Source organism: Sinocyclocheilus anshuiensis, unplaced genomic scaffold (genome assembly GCF_001515605.1).
Source record: "Sinocyclocheilus anshuiensis isolate Anshui unplaced genomic scaffold, SAMN03320099.WGS_v1.1 scaffold9, whole genome shotgun sequence".
In the NCBI taxonomy this organism is placed as follows: domain Eukaryota; kingdom Metazoa; phylum Chordata; class Actinopteri; order Cypriniformes; family Cyprinidae; genus Sinocyclocheilus; species Sinocyclocheilus anshuiensis.
The window spans coordinates 2691866-2706721 of NW_015540887.1; the positions used below are offsets into that span (position 1 = coordinate 2691866).

Consider the following 14856-nt stretch of genomic DNA (forward strand, 5'->3'; position numbering starts at 1 on the left):
TTCTTCGAGCGTGGCAGTCGAGGGCACATCTGGGTCGATAATATCCATATGAGCTCCAGCATCGAGCTTGAGCAGTGTACACGTAAGTATTAACATCTGGGTCTTTCTTTGTCTCGCTGTCTTTCTTTCTTTCAACTGTCACCCACCATATTTGTCACCAGGGACCAAAATTAACACCTGCCAAGCACCAAATGCAAGTAAAACACGAGTAAAAAACAGCCTTTACATCAAGCCACTAAAACTTAAATTAAATTAAAAAAATTTATTTAACAAATCTGGAAAAAAGACATAAGAATTTGTATGTACTTTTATTTATATGTTTAAATATTTATTTGTAATTAAACATTGAAAATATATATTTTTTGGCAGGTAAAAAATATTTATAGATTTTAAGGGAGAAAAAATATACTTTTTCTAAATTTACCCAGCGTTGGCAGACAAAAAAAAACAAATTTTGTTTACCCTGCATGTCATAAAATGATCCATTCTGCTTTCCATGCCCACCCTACCCTTGCCATTCAAGCCCAAGAAAAAATTAATCACACAGAAAGTGTTTTTCAAGTGCTCTGCTCGCGCAAAAAGCTGAAAACTAGGCCACACTCACCCTGTGGGCTCTGATCCCAATCTATGTTTCATTAGTTTCTTTTCCTTCTTCTTTCTTATTTGTAAACAGAGCTTTCCAGAGCCATGCCAGGGAATAACCAAGCAGGCCTGCTCTCGACGGTGCAGCTTTTCACAAACACAGAACAGACATTAATGTCGAACAAAGCTACACGGCCAGTCACTCACAATTCTGTGAAGGTTATTTACTGAGCAAAACATTGCTGTTCCCTCTGAGAACATGTGACTTATTATATTTAAACTATGATCAGCAAAATCAGGATTAGTTATGAATCAAAATTGATGTGAGCTGCCACAGGCCCCCAGCTTTGGGACTGCTCTTATTAATTAGCTGTTCGATGTGCATGCGCCAGCCCTGCGTCGCTGCCACATCTGTCCCCTGTCTCTCTGCAGAGTTCCTTTTTAAAGCGAATGCATTCCAAACATTCTGAACTGGCATTCTGATTCTCTGGCATTCTGAGTGTGTGTGTGCACAGCACAGTTTGCCGAAATGACACACAGCCCAATCCCATTTTCCTCCCTTCTTTACTTTTACTGTTTCTCCTTAACCTATGTTTGTCATTTCAGACCCCTCTACTACACAAAAGTCTTTATGATGAGCTAAAGTAAATTTACATATGTAGTCAAGGGGGCTATAATGAATATCACGCAGGAAATGTTCCTACATGATAGACATCACTCAAATAGGTGTCTTGAGATATCAGGATATATTTAGACAGTTGTAAAATAGGATTTTGGAGAGTTAGTGAAATGGTTAACATCGCTTACAGCACCTCAGAATTAATTTTGTCAAGGAATTGGAGCTCCAGAGTAATTTATTCGTATGATATTAATCATACTCAGTCACATGTGTCAGAATTCCATCTGCACCGTTGTTATTTATGTGAATATACTTCATTTGTGCCAGTTCTTTACCTAATCTTTCTTTTTTTCCCTCTCATTTCAGAACCCTTCGCTGCATTCCCCCCTGAAATGACTGGTGAGTTTTCTGGCATATTGTCATTTCCTGTGCCAATGTTTGTGCTTCCTGCTTGTTGCCTAGCAGCTTGCATCACCTGAAGGGCTTTTGATAATCATTATACTTTTTGTTGAGCTTCACACCAGCAGCACACAGGGATTCTGTAAAGTCTGTTTCCAGTCCCACAACAAAGTTTAAATGAAGTGTGATTTAGCGCCGGTGCAGTTTGTTTGTTTATGTGTGCATTCAGTGATGTTGGTGCCTTTATGTCAAATCATTGCTGTCATGATTATTGTCCTCACTATCATTATTGTCATATGGATATTTGGAGCATGGGCTGTATCCCAGCATGCATCTGTAGCCCCACATCACATGCTGTGTTATATGGTGTCGGTGTCATGCCTAAACATCATCAAATGTGGCCGTAGATTCAGTTGGCATATTACCCCTTGAGATTTCAATATGATTTCTCACCTAATTCTATAATAATAATAATATTTAATAATAATAATATTTTTGTATTGCATCTTAAATATATAAATTGCAATTCAAGGTGCTTTACAGGTCAGAATATAAAATTAAAAAAATAGACACATCTCCTGTCTATTTTTTCCTATGGAATTTTAAGAAACTTCTGAGACAAAATTGATACAAAACTTCACTGAGAACTCTTTTAAAACTATTTGACTCTCATCTTTCCTCTGGGGTGACATTGCACTGTTGTTCTTCATCAAATTTTAAATGTACCAATAAATAAATAAATTCTTGAAGTCACTGTACTAACAATTTTAAAACAGTGTAATGAGAACAGCTAAACTCTCCAAAACTCTGCATTGGTGGTGTGTTTGAGCTGCTGTGCTGCTATGGATGTCATATGTTTATTCCCCAGCAGCTGTATGACTGCGGTCAATCAGATTCAGCTGCAGTGGAATAATCCTCATACACTCCATTTTAAATGATTGTGGAGCACACAAGCCCACTAATAACGTAATCCTTTAGTAACTACCTCCCTTTCTTTTAATTGAAGTGGAAATGATTCCCAGTGTAAGTAGATTCATTTTCCCATAGCAGTCAGAATTCCTAGATTACATGCGTGCTTATGTATAGACGAGAGATAGATGAAATGAAGGGAATAGAAAGAGTGATTGGTGGAGGTTTGTGTGTGTGTACACACGTGTGATGGGTGAGCAGTTTTCATGCACTGCTGGGTTGGGTTCATGGAAGACTTTGGCTTGAGGCAGATGAAGCTGGCACAGATCCATGCATGCAAGAAAACAGAACTTTCCCCCAGAAGGAAAAACTACCGAGCACGCACACACACACACACTCAAACACACGCTCGCCAATATATTGCATTACAAAAGAGAGAAGGTGCTGACATCAGCCGGTGTCTTATGACACTATATGCTTTTATGGCCTTTGAATTTGGTTGCATATGAAATTAGCGCAGATACCACAATCTGTTCACAACCCATAAAACATTTCTGCACTCTTAATGTGATTTAGAAGGACAAAAGTCTGTCCCTACAGTTATTGAGTGCCCGTAAAGGAGCCGCGGACAGGCGACGTGCATGTGCATTTGCGTGTCTGTGTTTGTTTTGTTTGTATGCAGCACCAAAGCAGAGCAAAATCATTCACGTACAATCCAAGATGGCTTGAAGCTATGCAGTCTGCATGCCTCTCTACCCCAAGCCAACTCTTCTGTGTCTCTCCACCAGGGGGAGCCTCACCTGGCTGGAGCGACCCCACTGTTGACACGACAGTGTCCCTGCAGCCCATGCCCACCTACTGGTATTACGTAATAGCTGGAGGTGGCGCCATTTTCCTCCTGGGCTGCGTCACGTTGGTCATGGTGCTGTGTTGCCATCGCTACCACCTGGCGGCCAAGAAGAGCCAGCACTCGGTGTCCTACCAGAGCACGTACACGGGACAGTACGCAGGCGGCGGCCCCGGGGGTCTCTCCGGACCTGGGGTGGAGCCAATGCTAACAATTAGGTTAGAGAAGCAAGAGCCCTGCTCCCAGTGTTGAGATGACACCAATGAACCGCTTCCTCCCGCAGGACATCTAGGTGGTGTCCTTTAAAGTCGAGGATGAGGTGAAGAAGATGTGGACACGTAAGCACCAGAGTTGTCAAGTTTTCTGTGGCTCTTTTGTGGCGCTCCAGTGCTGGGAAGGAGGAGATCTGCTGTGCCGAAGGGACATCCAGCCAAAATCCTTACTGGCAGGGACCCCCTTTCCCCTTCTGTCTCTCTCTCTCTCTCTCTGTGTGGATGGGAACCTTACTGTGAAAAGCTCTAATCTCCTGTTCATGACCAATCCTATTGTACAGTCAAGAGAACTCGGCAGCATTGCCAAACTCTGAGGAGAATCTGCGAACAGCGACGGGAGGGAGGCATCGGTACAAAAAGGAAAACTTTTCCTTGCATGTGTGCCGCATCTCATGTGCACATAGGAACACTTGAGGCTTGAAGAGTTTGACAAGAAGTTTCAAAGAGACAAAAGCATGAACGTCGAACACTCTGGGACACATGTTCTTGCTAGAGAATCCATGTCTCTTTACAGGATGTGTGTGGAAGGGTTAGGTACCACGTAATGTACTGAATTTTTAAACTCCTGGTACCTCTACAAAGTGCTTACATTATGAGGACTGGTCCTTTTATCTTTCTCTAAGAGCTTGAGTAGAGCAATGGATTCAGTCTGTTCCAGTGATCTGTTTGGTCTCCTTTGACTATTGAATGAAGCTTCTTAAAAGCATTTTGAAGGCTGTTTGTTTTCCAAGAGTTCATTTTGAGTATCTGTCAATATCTATCTATATATAAACTTTTATTTTCTGAAAGTCACTGGGGCTTTGGCACTTACAGTACGTCTGAAGAGATACGGTATGTTTTTCGCCTATATGCAAAGGTCACATGACCCCGCCTTGACTGACTAACACAACACTGGCCTTAAGACGCTTCAGTGGCATTGGGCTAGTTCAAGCCGATCACTGTTCTCATTTATTGTTTAATCCTTTCGTATTCATACTCAGCCGAGATGAACCGAAGTGCATATGCAGCTAACTGATGCACTGGCTTTATTTTTATAGCTAACGCTAAAGCGGTGTGTGTTTGTGTGTTGTTTCCCCGGAGATTTTGATTACACATAGTCTTGTAAAAGAGCAGAAGCGGAGAGCTTTGTAAATCTGCCAAATGTCAGACAGTGGAAGAGCGCTTCGCTAGTTGATTTTGCTTCAGGGAGCGAGCTGGCACGTTAGCATGTTAGTTGGAGCCCATTTCCAAGCCCACCTTCTATAGTGTCACTCAGTACACCTGCTGATGTCTTACTGAATTACTAACCAACCTCTTATCTGTAATTTTTGGGGAGCTTTTTGCCAATTTATCAGTCGAGTTAGCAGACAGGGAAAAACATAATTAGCATTTTGTGTTATTAGCATTATTTGCATATGACAATCTTGTTGCAGATTTTTTTCATCTTTTAACGTATCAAAGCATACTATATATGCAGGAGAAAGTTTTAAAATGCACTTCAAAATAATTTTCCCTGTGTCCTGGTGCGAGTATTTGCTTTATCTCTTTCATGTGCCATTTGAAACGTAGCGGTATACCTCTGAAAAGAAAACCATGCTATGGTCTGCAATGTTCTGTCCAAGTACATAGTGTTCAGTGTTCTCCTTTGTACCAAACAAACACAAAAAATAGAGCTCAGGTTGGAAATTCCCCCAACAAAACATTTTCCTCTTTACACATAAAGATTCTGAGGCTTCATCCATTACTGAAAGCTGAAATCTGTCAGGCGGGCACGTCAGATTTTGGCTTCATCTAAAGCAACTGGGATGAAAGGAGAAAGTAAATCCTGATATCTTGTTATGTCCTCCATCTGGCAGTAGGTGAAAATAATCCCCCATCATGGACGGGCTGGCCCTCTTTCGCCCGTTTATCTGTTCTTCGCGAAAGAATGTGTGAGGAGATGGAAGGCGAGATCAAAGAAAAGCCTGCTCTAAATATAGACCTCCTCTGCAAAATCCAGGGTCTGAAGGGGTTTGTTTTAAACACAAAAGCACATGAAAGATCCTCGCAAACAGCAAGAGAGACCACCTGACCCGGGAGGCCCATTGTAGAGCATTGTCTCCTCTTTTTCCACCTAATCCTCTATACAGTAGAGTGTGTTCTGGGGAGATGGGACACACGGCAGCTTTTCATGCTAGACATCAATTCAGCTCAGTTTTGAGTCATGTGGTCTCTGTTGCACCGCCATATTGTGCAATCTCTTGCTTGTTTAAGGCAGAATTTGCGATATGCAACACATTTCTATGAGTTTCTGTGCCCCCAGTTGAATTTGTATCAACGCCAATGCCAAATTTGTCTGTCTTGTCTCGACTTGAGGAATTATACCATTTGACTTACGTTTGACACTTGTTTTGAGCAAGAAGAGTCCTGGTTCATATGCCTGTGTGATTAATATATGAATTTATATCAAGCTTTTAACTCTAAACAGTCGTGATTCTGCATTTTGTTTTTTAGTCTGAATGTATTAATTAATTTTAATTAATTTCAATCTCAGTTTTTCTCTTTGCTATTTAATCTGAGTTGCTTAAAAATTACATGTCAGCTGATCATAATATGTTTTTAAATTTACTGTGGCCGAGACTTCCTTTGAATATTTCTAATTAGGTAATGGACCAGATTACATTTTATTAAGCCCGTTGTAAGCATTCTTGCTGGGAGTCTTTTCCTTTTGCTGTCTCTCAAAAGATATTAATGAGCAAAAGCACTCAGAGGGGCCTCATATGATGCCAAGAGTCTGTCTCTGATAGTACCTGCACAAAACAGTATATGCTCTCACCCCTCCTCAGAGATAGGGACAGGAAAAGGCGATAGATGTCTAAAGTGTTTGTCTGGAGAAACTGAATTTTAATGTGCAAAAAATACTCCAGGTTGTAAACTGTATATGTTTTGCATAAAAAAAGTTAAATATTCCATCTACAGAATTTGATCTTGATTAAAACAGTTTGTCTATGAATCATGTTTACTGAACATGGCTTTTTGATGTTCATTGTGTCGACATTATGCTTAATTTGCATACAAGTTCTGATGGATTTGTGGTTGTGTGCACTTTTTTGTCCCTTGTGAATGTGGGGCTTTGACCCTGCCATCTATATAAGCTTTTTCTTTTCTCTCTACGACAGCATTTCAGCCTGTTTAAATACATACAGTATGAGGTATATTTTAGCCTGTTGAATTTCGTGGTCTTGGAAATGTTGTATGGAATGTTACAATAAAGTGATATTTTTCTACAAACTGCAACTAAAGTGGTTTGTGCTCTTTTTTTGTGTGTATTTGATGATGTATAACAGACGCTGCGCCTCCATAGCTACAGCTGTTTGTAACCAAGTCTGTGTGATCACAGTCTGTTGGCCATTTTGTGCTCACACATTGTACTGTTGTTACTGGCTCATGGAACAATAATGTTCTTTAGTTGGAATATTCCAAAATAGTTTTTTTGTATACGCATTTTGACATTGAGTGTTTCATTTGGGTTGTTTTTGTCTTCCAAACAGAGCGAAGACCCGAAGACCTTGGAAATAAACGTCTATTCAATGTCAGAGAGCGCATTGGTCAAGGTAAATCTATTCATCAACCTTCAAGCATAGACTGGTGTATTTTAATGATAAACACAAAGGGGGTCTGAAACAGCAAGTATACAAATGCGGTCGGGAATGCCTAGATAATGCATTATAAATGCACAGTCCCTTCATTATTCGGCCTGTAACAAATTCCATTACTCAGGCGACAGAGTTACCTTCAGATGTCTGTGCCATAACAGAATGTAATATTATTCAGGTAGCTTGACATATGTGACCGTGGACCACAAAACCACTCATAAAGGGTCAATTTTTTTAAACTGAGATTTATACACCATCTGAAAGATGAATAAATAAGCTTTCCAATGATGTATAGGACAATATTTGGCTGAGATACAACTATTTGAAAATCTGGAATCTGAGGGTGCAATCAAAATATTGAGAAAATCGCCTTTAAAGTTGTTCAAATTAAGTTCTTAGCACTGCATATTACTCATCAAAAATTAAGTTTTGATATATTTACGGTAGGACATTTACTAAATATCTTCATGGAACATGATCTTTACTTAATATCCTAATGATTTTTGGCATAAAAGAAAAATCGATAATTTTGACCCATACAATGTATTGTTGGCTATTGCTACAAATATACCTGTGCGTCTTATGACTGGTTTTGTGCTCCAGGGTCACACATGCAAGAATACAACACACTTCAACCTTTTTAGAAAGCTATTGCTTTGCTACAACAGCAGCTGACTGGAAAGAGAAAACTAACTGCAAGTCTACTAATGCATCAATTGTTCTGACTTTTGAAACAACACTGCAAAACATCTTTTATTAATCAGTATTTTATACTTGAAAAGCAAAACTTCTTTAAGACATTAAGTCTTGTTTTCAGGGTACCTGCATTCAATAATTCAATAACTGAAAAACATTTTATTAGAGCACAATATAAAATCTACTGTTTTGTCTCCTGTTTCCAGGGTTCCCATTCCCTGCCTGGACCACACCCAACCCCTCACGAGAACCTCCAGTGACGCGGATCTCAGAGAAAGACAACGCCTGGCTGTACACCCTTGATCCCATCCTGGTCACCATCATCGTCATGAGTTCCCTGGGCGTTCTGTTGGGAGCGGTTTGCGCCGGGCTCCTGCTCTACTGCACCTGCTCCTACAACGGCCTGTCATCCCGCAGCACCACCACGCTGGAGAACTACAACTTCGAGCTGTACGATGGCATCAAGCACAAGGTGAAGATCAACCAGCAGCGCTGCTGTTCCGATGCCTGATGGCAGGCGATCAGGAGAGGCACTCTGTCCGCTTGTGAACTGGTGTCGGCCTGATCCAAAACTGTGAATGGACCTCACGGCACTAATATAGGGCTGATCTCTGACCGGGATTGTTGAAGGATCACTGGGAGCATAGAGGCTTCCTGTGGACAGCTCAATGGGAGTGAATCGTGATCAACACATATCAACCTAATGACTTTCTACCCCTCAAAAAAGAAAAATAACTTTAAAGAAATGTATATTGCTATAGATTTGTAAAGAAAAATACAACCTAATAATCCTTAATGGAAGATAGAAGAGAGGGAGAGGCACTCGGACTAGAAGACAGATTGCTTGTGAAATCTCGGCCTCCATTGTGTGAACGCTGTGGCCTAGAATATTGTAGACATTTGCTTTAGTTTAGACTCGTGTCTCTTCACTGACTCGCTTAAGTTCCCATCCCATCCTGTCTTTTGCCACTTTCACAACCGTTTTGAAGTGTCAACGCCTCTTATGAATGTTTTATACTTCAGTCTGTTTGTAGCATATTGTTTTTGTTGTGGCCATTAGACAACGAGAAAGGAAACACGCTGTATTACGTTCAGAAAAATCCTTTTAGATTGAAGTATTAGGATTGTCTTTTGTGTCTATTTTTTCTCTTTTCCTTTATTTTTTTGCTTTTTTTGCTTTGACTGTTTGATTTCTAAGCATAGCGTTGAAGACTCTGTGCTGACAATTCAAACTAATTCATCGCAACCTATGGATTGCTAAGGATTCAGAGCCACTGAGCTAAAAAGTGTTGAGAGAGTGGAAAGAGAGAGAGAGCATCTTCAGTTCTCTCCTCCTCTCTTTACCCTATTCTTGAAGTAACAAAGACTCAAGCTGGCAGAGCGACTTTGGTGAAGGAGCTGGAAAATCCCCAAGCCACTTTCATGTACAAACAATCAAGCCTTAAGCAAACTGTTTTGGAGGAGAGCCATTTTGAAACACCAGTCCTTGGGTTTGAAGCCACTGGGGCCTCGGAGGAGTCAGGCCTTACACTTGCTTTCTTTCATTTCACCTGTCTGTTTTCTCCATGGTTTATTTTGGGCTGCTGAAAATGAAGGCTAACAAGACCAGGTTTGGTGCAAGCCTGAGAGAAGGGTGAGAATTTCACAGAACGTTTCACCTCGAGGTGAAGAGAGGGATAGAACGAGTACACACATGGGGGAAGTGTGTGTACATTTCTTTATTGTACCTCAGACTGGCCTCTTGCTCCCCAGAGCCACGCTGGGAGTTCTGTTGACTTGTGGGTAAGCGAGAGGGGTGGAGGGGCTCGTCTTATTAGGGAGTGCGGAAAGCAGCCGGAGACACGGATTGTTCAGTTGTTGGGGGAGAGAGCGATGAAGAGGGAGAGATTGTGTGTATTCAGCTCGGTTTTTATTGGACTCTGTTGACTCTTTTCCAAGTGCCTTGGAGCTCTGGCCTGTTTTGGCTTTGCTGCAGAGCTGTGATAGATAGTATTACCTCGTCTGTCTGGGACAGGAGGCCAACACCAAAAGACATGGAGATCCCGGCACTGGTCAGAACATTCAAAAATTGTTGTTTGTAGACTTTGTACAGAAAAAAATTCTTTTGTATTGTTATTATTATTATTTAATAAAGTATGGTTAACGATACTTGTGACTGGTGTGATTTTTTTTATCTATCTACACTCTAAAAAATGCTGGGTTGTTTCAACCCAACTTTGGGTCAAATATGGACTAACCCAACTTTTGCGTTAAAACTTTAATTCAAAAATTTAACCCAACAGCTGGGTTAGTCCATATTTGACCCAACGTTGGGTTGAAACAACCCAGCATTTTTTAGAGTGTATCTATCTATCTATCTATCTATCTATCTATCTATCTGTATGTCTGTCTTTCAGTCTATTTACCCATCTATCCATCCATCTGTCTGTCTGTCTGTCTATTTGTGTACACACACTGTCCTCTTTACTTTACTGAGTTCCACTGCACATCGATCCTGTAGGAAAATCTCAAACATTGGTGGGGTAAATTTCACATCAAGTCCATTTCAGTCCCATTTAAGTTGAGCTCATCTCAGACAATCCATTGAAATCACTTTTTAGTCCTAATTCAGCGTCTGACCTTGCTTTGCAGCTGTGTTGAAGGGAGACAGATGAGAGGTGAGTGCCACTGTCTCCAAAACACTGTCAGTTTATAGACAGCCCTTCAGACTAGACCACACACAATCCAATCGAACACATAACCTCCATACATGGACAGACATTCAAAAGTAACGTCCCTCCATGACTCATTAAATATATCACTGTGATCTTGTCTTTCACTTAAAACATAAACATAACAAATAATGAACACAGAAGAAGTGAAACAGCATCACACCATATAAATAAGATATTCAGCTATGCATACATTCAAAACTCTCAATTTAGAGCGGCTCGCTGTGCATCATGGAGCAGCAGTGGCCTCCGTCTCCGTCTAAACCCAGATCCCTGCAGATACAAGGGCACATTTGTTTGTTTCCTGTTTGATGTTGACTTGACTAATGATCCATGTGCATAATTATTTTGTTCTGGATCCTGACAGCCCCTGGCCAAAAAATATCATGAAGTGTCAGTTATGTGGCTCATTCAGGAATGTGCTGTCATGTGGATGCCTGCTATCTTCCCTCATTAACAGCGAAGCCACGTTCGAGAAATGCAATTCACCATCCATCAAGGAGGAGCGAGGGGCACAGAACAGAGCAGGAGAATTTGTCAGTGATCAGGGCTGAAGTCTTTGCCGACTCAGTCTTGTGGTTTCTCTGATAATACGTGATGTTTGGGTTTGGTTGAGAAGGCCTTGAATTGGACTCCCAAGCGCTGGTGTTACTGGGCGGGATTGTTTCTCTCAGCCATTTTTTTTTTTTTTTTTTTGTAATGGTCTTTCTAGAAACCTAAGATGTCTTGAGACAATACTCTCATTACAGTTCACTGGCTCTGTTTAAACAACCCTGCTAAGATCAATTAAATACTTTAAAAATGGAATTGTTCGATAAAACTGCAAAGGATAGAATAAATGATCTATAATTAATCTGATTCATAGTTGTTCTGGGCACTGCAGGCATCATTTCACATTCATTAAAAAAAGAACCTTCTGGTTGTATTGTGTATATGCCTGACTGTGATTTTTCAAATGATTTCGCTGATTTTTGCCATATCTGCAACTCTTGTTAATGTCTTGTTCCTGGTCTTTAGATTGCATGTAATGTTAGAGATCAATATACTCTCAACAAGACTTAGGTATTAAGACAATTTTTGCTCTCATTTTTTCACATTCAGCTGAGTGCCTCAAACTAAACTCTTGAATATCTAACCCCTCTAATCCACATCATATGAGCAACTAAATGCTGTATAGTGGATGTTTAGTGAACAAAGTATGGAGTCCGGTCTGAGACTGCTTCAGAAACAGCAGTTTCGAGCTTGACTGCGATACACAACACAGTCACAAATTGACAAACATTTTCTCTATTTAAACTGTCTTTCTGAGAAACAAAGTTAGTCCAAAAAAAAGAACTCAAATTTCAAAAAGTCAAATTTAATATACTGCATTTTTGTGGCTTGAAAAGGAGATAAGAGTGACTCTCATTGTCTTTCTCCACACTGAATTCATTTGGATTGGAATATGTGATGGCAAAGACCACATCTGTATAATATTTCTGTGAAGAGATTCCACACCTGCCTTCAGATCTTCTATTTTATCATGTTCCAGAACCAAAAAGTTCCAGAATCTTCTTGAGGCAGGGTGTCTTTGAGTTCATTTTGTGAGCATGTGCTTGTTTATCACCGCCTTAGAGCAGCTGTTACTATTCTACCCAGATGAACTGTTTAGCTTCAGCTCTTGTAAATATCTACCTAACAACAGATTTGCCATCATGCTGAACAAAATTAAGCAACAACCTGTCATTTTTTTCTGCTACAGCACCCCCCTCCCCTTTTAGGGAGATTGTCAATACCAAGTGCCCACCAACCGCCCTCTTCAAATGGGTGTGTGGAGAAGGACCTCATTAAGGTTGTTTAAACACCATAAGTGGCATGTTTGGGTTGATGAAAGCTGGTGTTAGCCTCGTCTCGATGCGCTGTCTGCCGCCGTTGAGGTATTTGGCAGCAGCACGCAAACTGCTGCTGAGATCAGACGGGCCTTCGTACGTCTCACGTTTCCCTTCATGCTGCAATTATATTTCATAGCCAAGGTGAAATCAACACCACCCGTCATATTGTTTCTGTAGCCTCACATCTCTGGGTTATTATTCCCCTGTATGCAAATGAGGAGATGTGGGAGGGGGTGAAGGCAGGTTAAAAATGGCCAGTCATATGACTGTCTGAAAATTAGAGATGTCTTTTGCAGGCTGCTCGCAGTCAGTCTTTCTCCTGCCGCGCTGTGAAAGCCTCTGACTCATCTGCCTCCAACAAAATCAAATTACATTTCTGTAAAAAGGCTTTCTCTCTCTCTTTCCGCACAGTGATTGTTTTGAAAATAATTATTCGGGATGTTTTGATCGTTTTATATTGTTGGTGAAAGTTGGACATTCGGTTGTCGTGGGGGAATGGACTTTATGAAATATGATTATATTGATGCTGTAAAAATGCCTTCTTCGATAATGACATTATAAATCATCTTTGGTGCTTATTATCTATTCAGAAGATAATCAAATTCACGTCTCACTAGGAGAAAATGATAAGGTTTGTGTGAGTGTAAATATGCAAGTGTGTGAATAAGAGACAGAAAAAAAACAAAAAGACTAGATCGGTTTTGTAATTGCAGCATCAATAATGTGATGTTTTATTTTGTTAGTGTTACCTTGAGATAGTTGGATTGGACATCAAAGTCTGGGTAGGCATTTTTTTCCAGAGGAGGAAGAAAATAATATAGCAGAGTGAACGCAGAATGGCTGGAAGGAAGGAGACAGATATTTGACTCTGCAAAGTGAGATTGGCAATTATTTCCTAAACAGAAACAACACAGAAATTATCATTTGAAATGCAAACTTTTGACAGATGACACACAGAGAGAAAAAAAATCTCTAAAGCAGGGAAGGCAGTGTGTTTTGTGTGAAGTGTATTGTAACCAAGCGAGAGACAAATTTAGCTATTTTGTAGTTGGAACAGAAACAATGGAAGTCTATAATATATATATATATTTATTTTTATTTTTTTTTTTTATAATAGACTTTCTTCTTTCAGACGAATCCAGTCGGAGTTATATTAAAAATTGTCTTTGATTTTTCAAGCTGTTTAATGCCACTCAGCGGGTGTTGCATGCATCAGTCCAAAAGTACAACAGTGAGCGCAAGCTAGATTAAAGTGATTATTACGTTTTGAATATGGGTATTTTTCTTACAAAAACACACTGATTCGCTACAGGAGGCCTTTGTTCACCCCCGGAGCTGTGTGAGACACTTTATTTAAGGATGGGTGCTTTTTATTTCACTTCTTTTGGACTGAAGCACTGCAACACCCGCTGACTGCAATGATAGAGCTTGGAATAGCCAGGACAATTTTTAATCTAACTCCGACTGAATTCGTCTGAAAGAAGAAAGTCATATACACCTTGGATGGCTCTGGGGTGAGTAAAACAGCCTAATTTTCATTTTTGGGTGAACTAACCCTTAAGTTGTCACAGGTCTATAAATATAAGGTTTAAAATTATCCTAAATCTCTATGAGACCTGAATTTTGATGCATGTAAATGAAGTAGCTTGTCTTGCACATGACGCCATTTGTCGAATTTTGTACGGAAAATGCCTTTACCTGAGTCTTTTTAGTTGTCTTACTAAAATCTTCTTCATCACTGGCATGCATTTCAGGATAGTATTTAATGGATTATAGCAGGTAAATAGTTTTTACGCACTGTAGTTTTATCGCTAATTTTTTCTACATGCCTGAACAGACTCTTGAATGTTTCAGGCTGAATCGTGAACCGATTTAGACCATTTTTCTAACTAGACGAGACCAGTTCATTGAATAGAACCAACTCAAACGAGCGAATCATTCACCGCATAGTCTACAGTTCACAAAATAAAAATGTGGAGCAAAAGACATGATCGCTGAAATATTGACAGAAATATTGAGTGTGGAGTAAAACAACAAAAATGCAATTCACAGTCATGTTTTTAATTATTAAAACGAGACTGATATTTAATTGAATCCTTAACAATGAAAAAAAAAATGTATGAATCATTTTACAATTTCTACAAGATGGTTCGCTTGTGTGTATTTTCTAGACTTGTCAGTATTTTACTCATTCTACTTTACATGATGTTACACCATTAGGTGGCGACAAACAGCTTTCTTCTTTGAGTCAATCATCATTCAGCCGATTCCTTCAACAACACTGATTCATTCAGGAACGAAAGTTACTGAACGAGTTTTTGAATCATTCATTCAAC

The 14856-nt window shown here is 40.0% G+C and overlaps 1 protein-coding gene across 2 annotated transcripts; it reads left to right on the forward strand.

Moving 5' to 3' along the window:
- The first annotated feature begins 6 nt into the window (after window positions 1-6).
- LOC107688751 (neuropilin-2-like) lies at window positions 7-10024 on the forward strand. 2 transcript variants are annotated; one of them, XM_016486510.1, is made up of 4 exons: window positions 7-82; window positions 1568-1600; window positions 7138-7200; window positions 8145-10024. In XM_016486510.1, the coding sequence occupies exons 1-4, from the start codon at window positions 49-51 to the stop codon at window positions 8447-8449; spliced, it is 435 nt and encodes a 144-aa protein (XP_016341996.1). In that variant the 5' UTR covers window positions 7-48; the 3' UTR covers window positions 8450-10024. The 2 variants fall into 2 exon arrangements, with proteins under 2 accessions (XP_016341996.1, XP_016341997.1); XM_016486511.1 differs by lacking the exons at window positions 7138-7200; window positions 8145-10024 and adding an exon at window positions 3298-4086.
- The last annotated feature ends 4832 nt before the right edge of the window (window positions 10025-14856 follow it).

Coding starts and splice junctions, on each gene's coding strand:
- LOC107688751 (XM_016486510.1), top strand. CDS start 49: ATGAGCTCCAGCATCGAGCTTGAGCAGTGTACAC. Junction 83..1,567: donor CGAGCTTGAGCAGTGTACAC/GTAAGTATTAAC, acceptor CTCTCATTTCAG/AACCCTTCGCTGCATTCCCC. Junction 1,601..7,137: donor ATTCCCCCCTGAAATGACTG/GTGAGTTTTCTG, acceptor TCTTCCAAACAG/AGCGAAGACCCGAAGACCTT.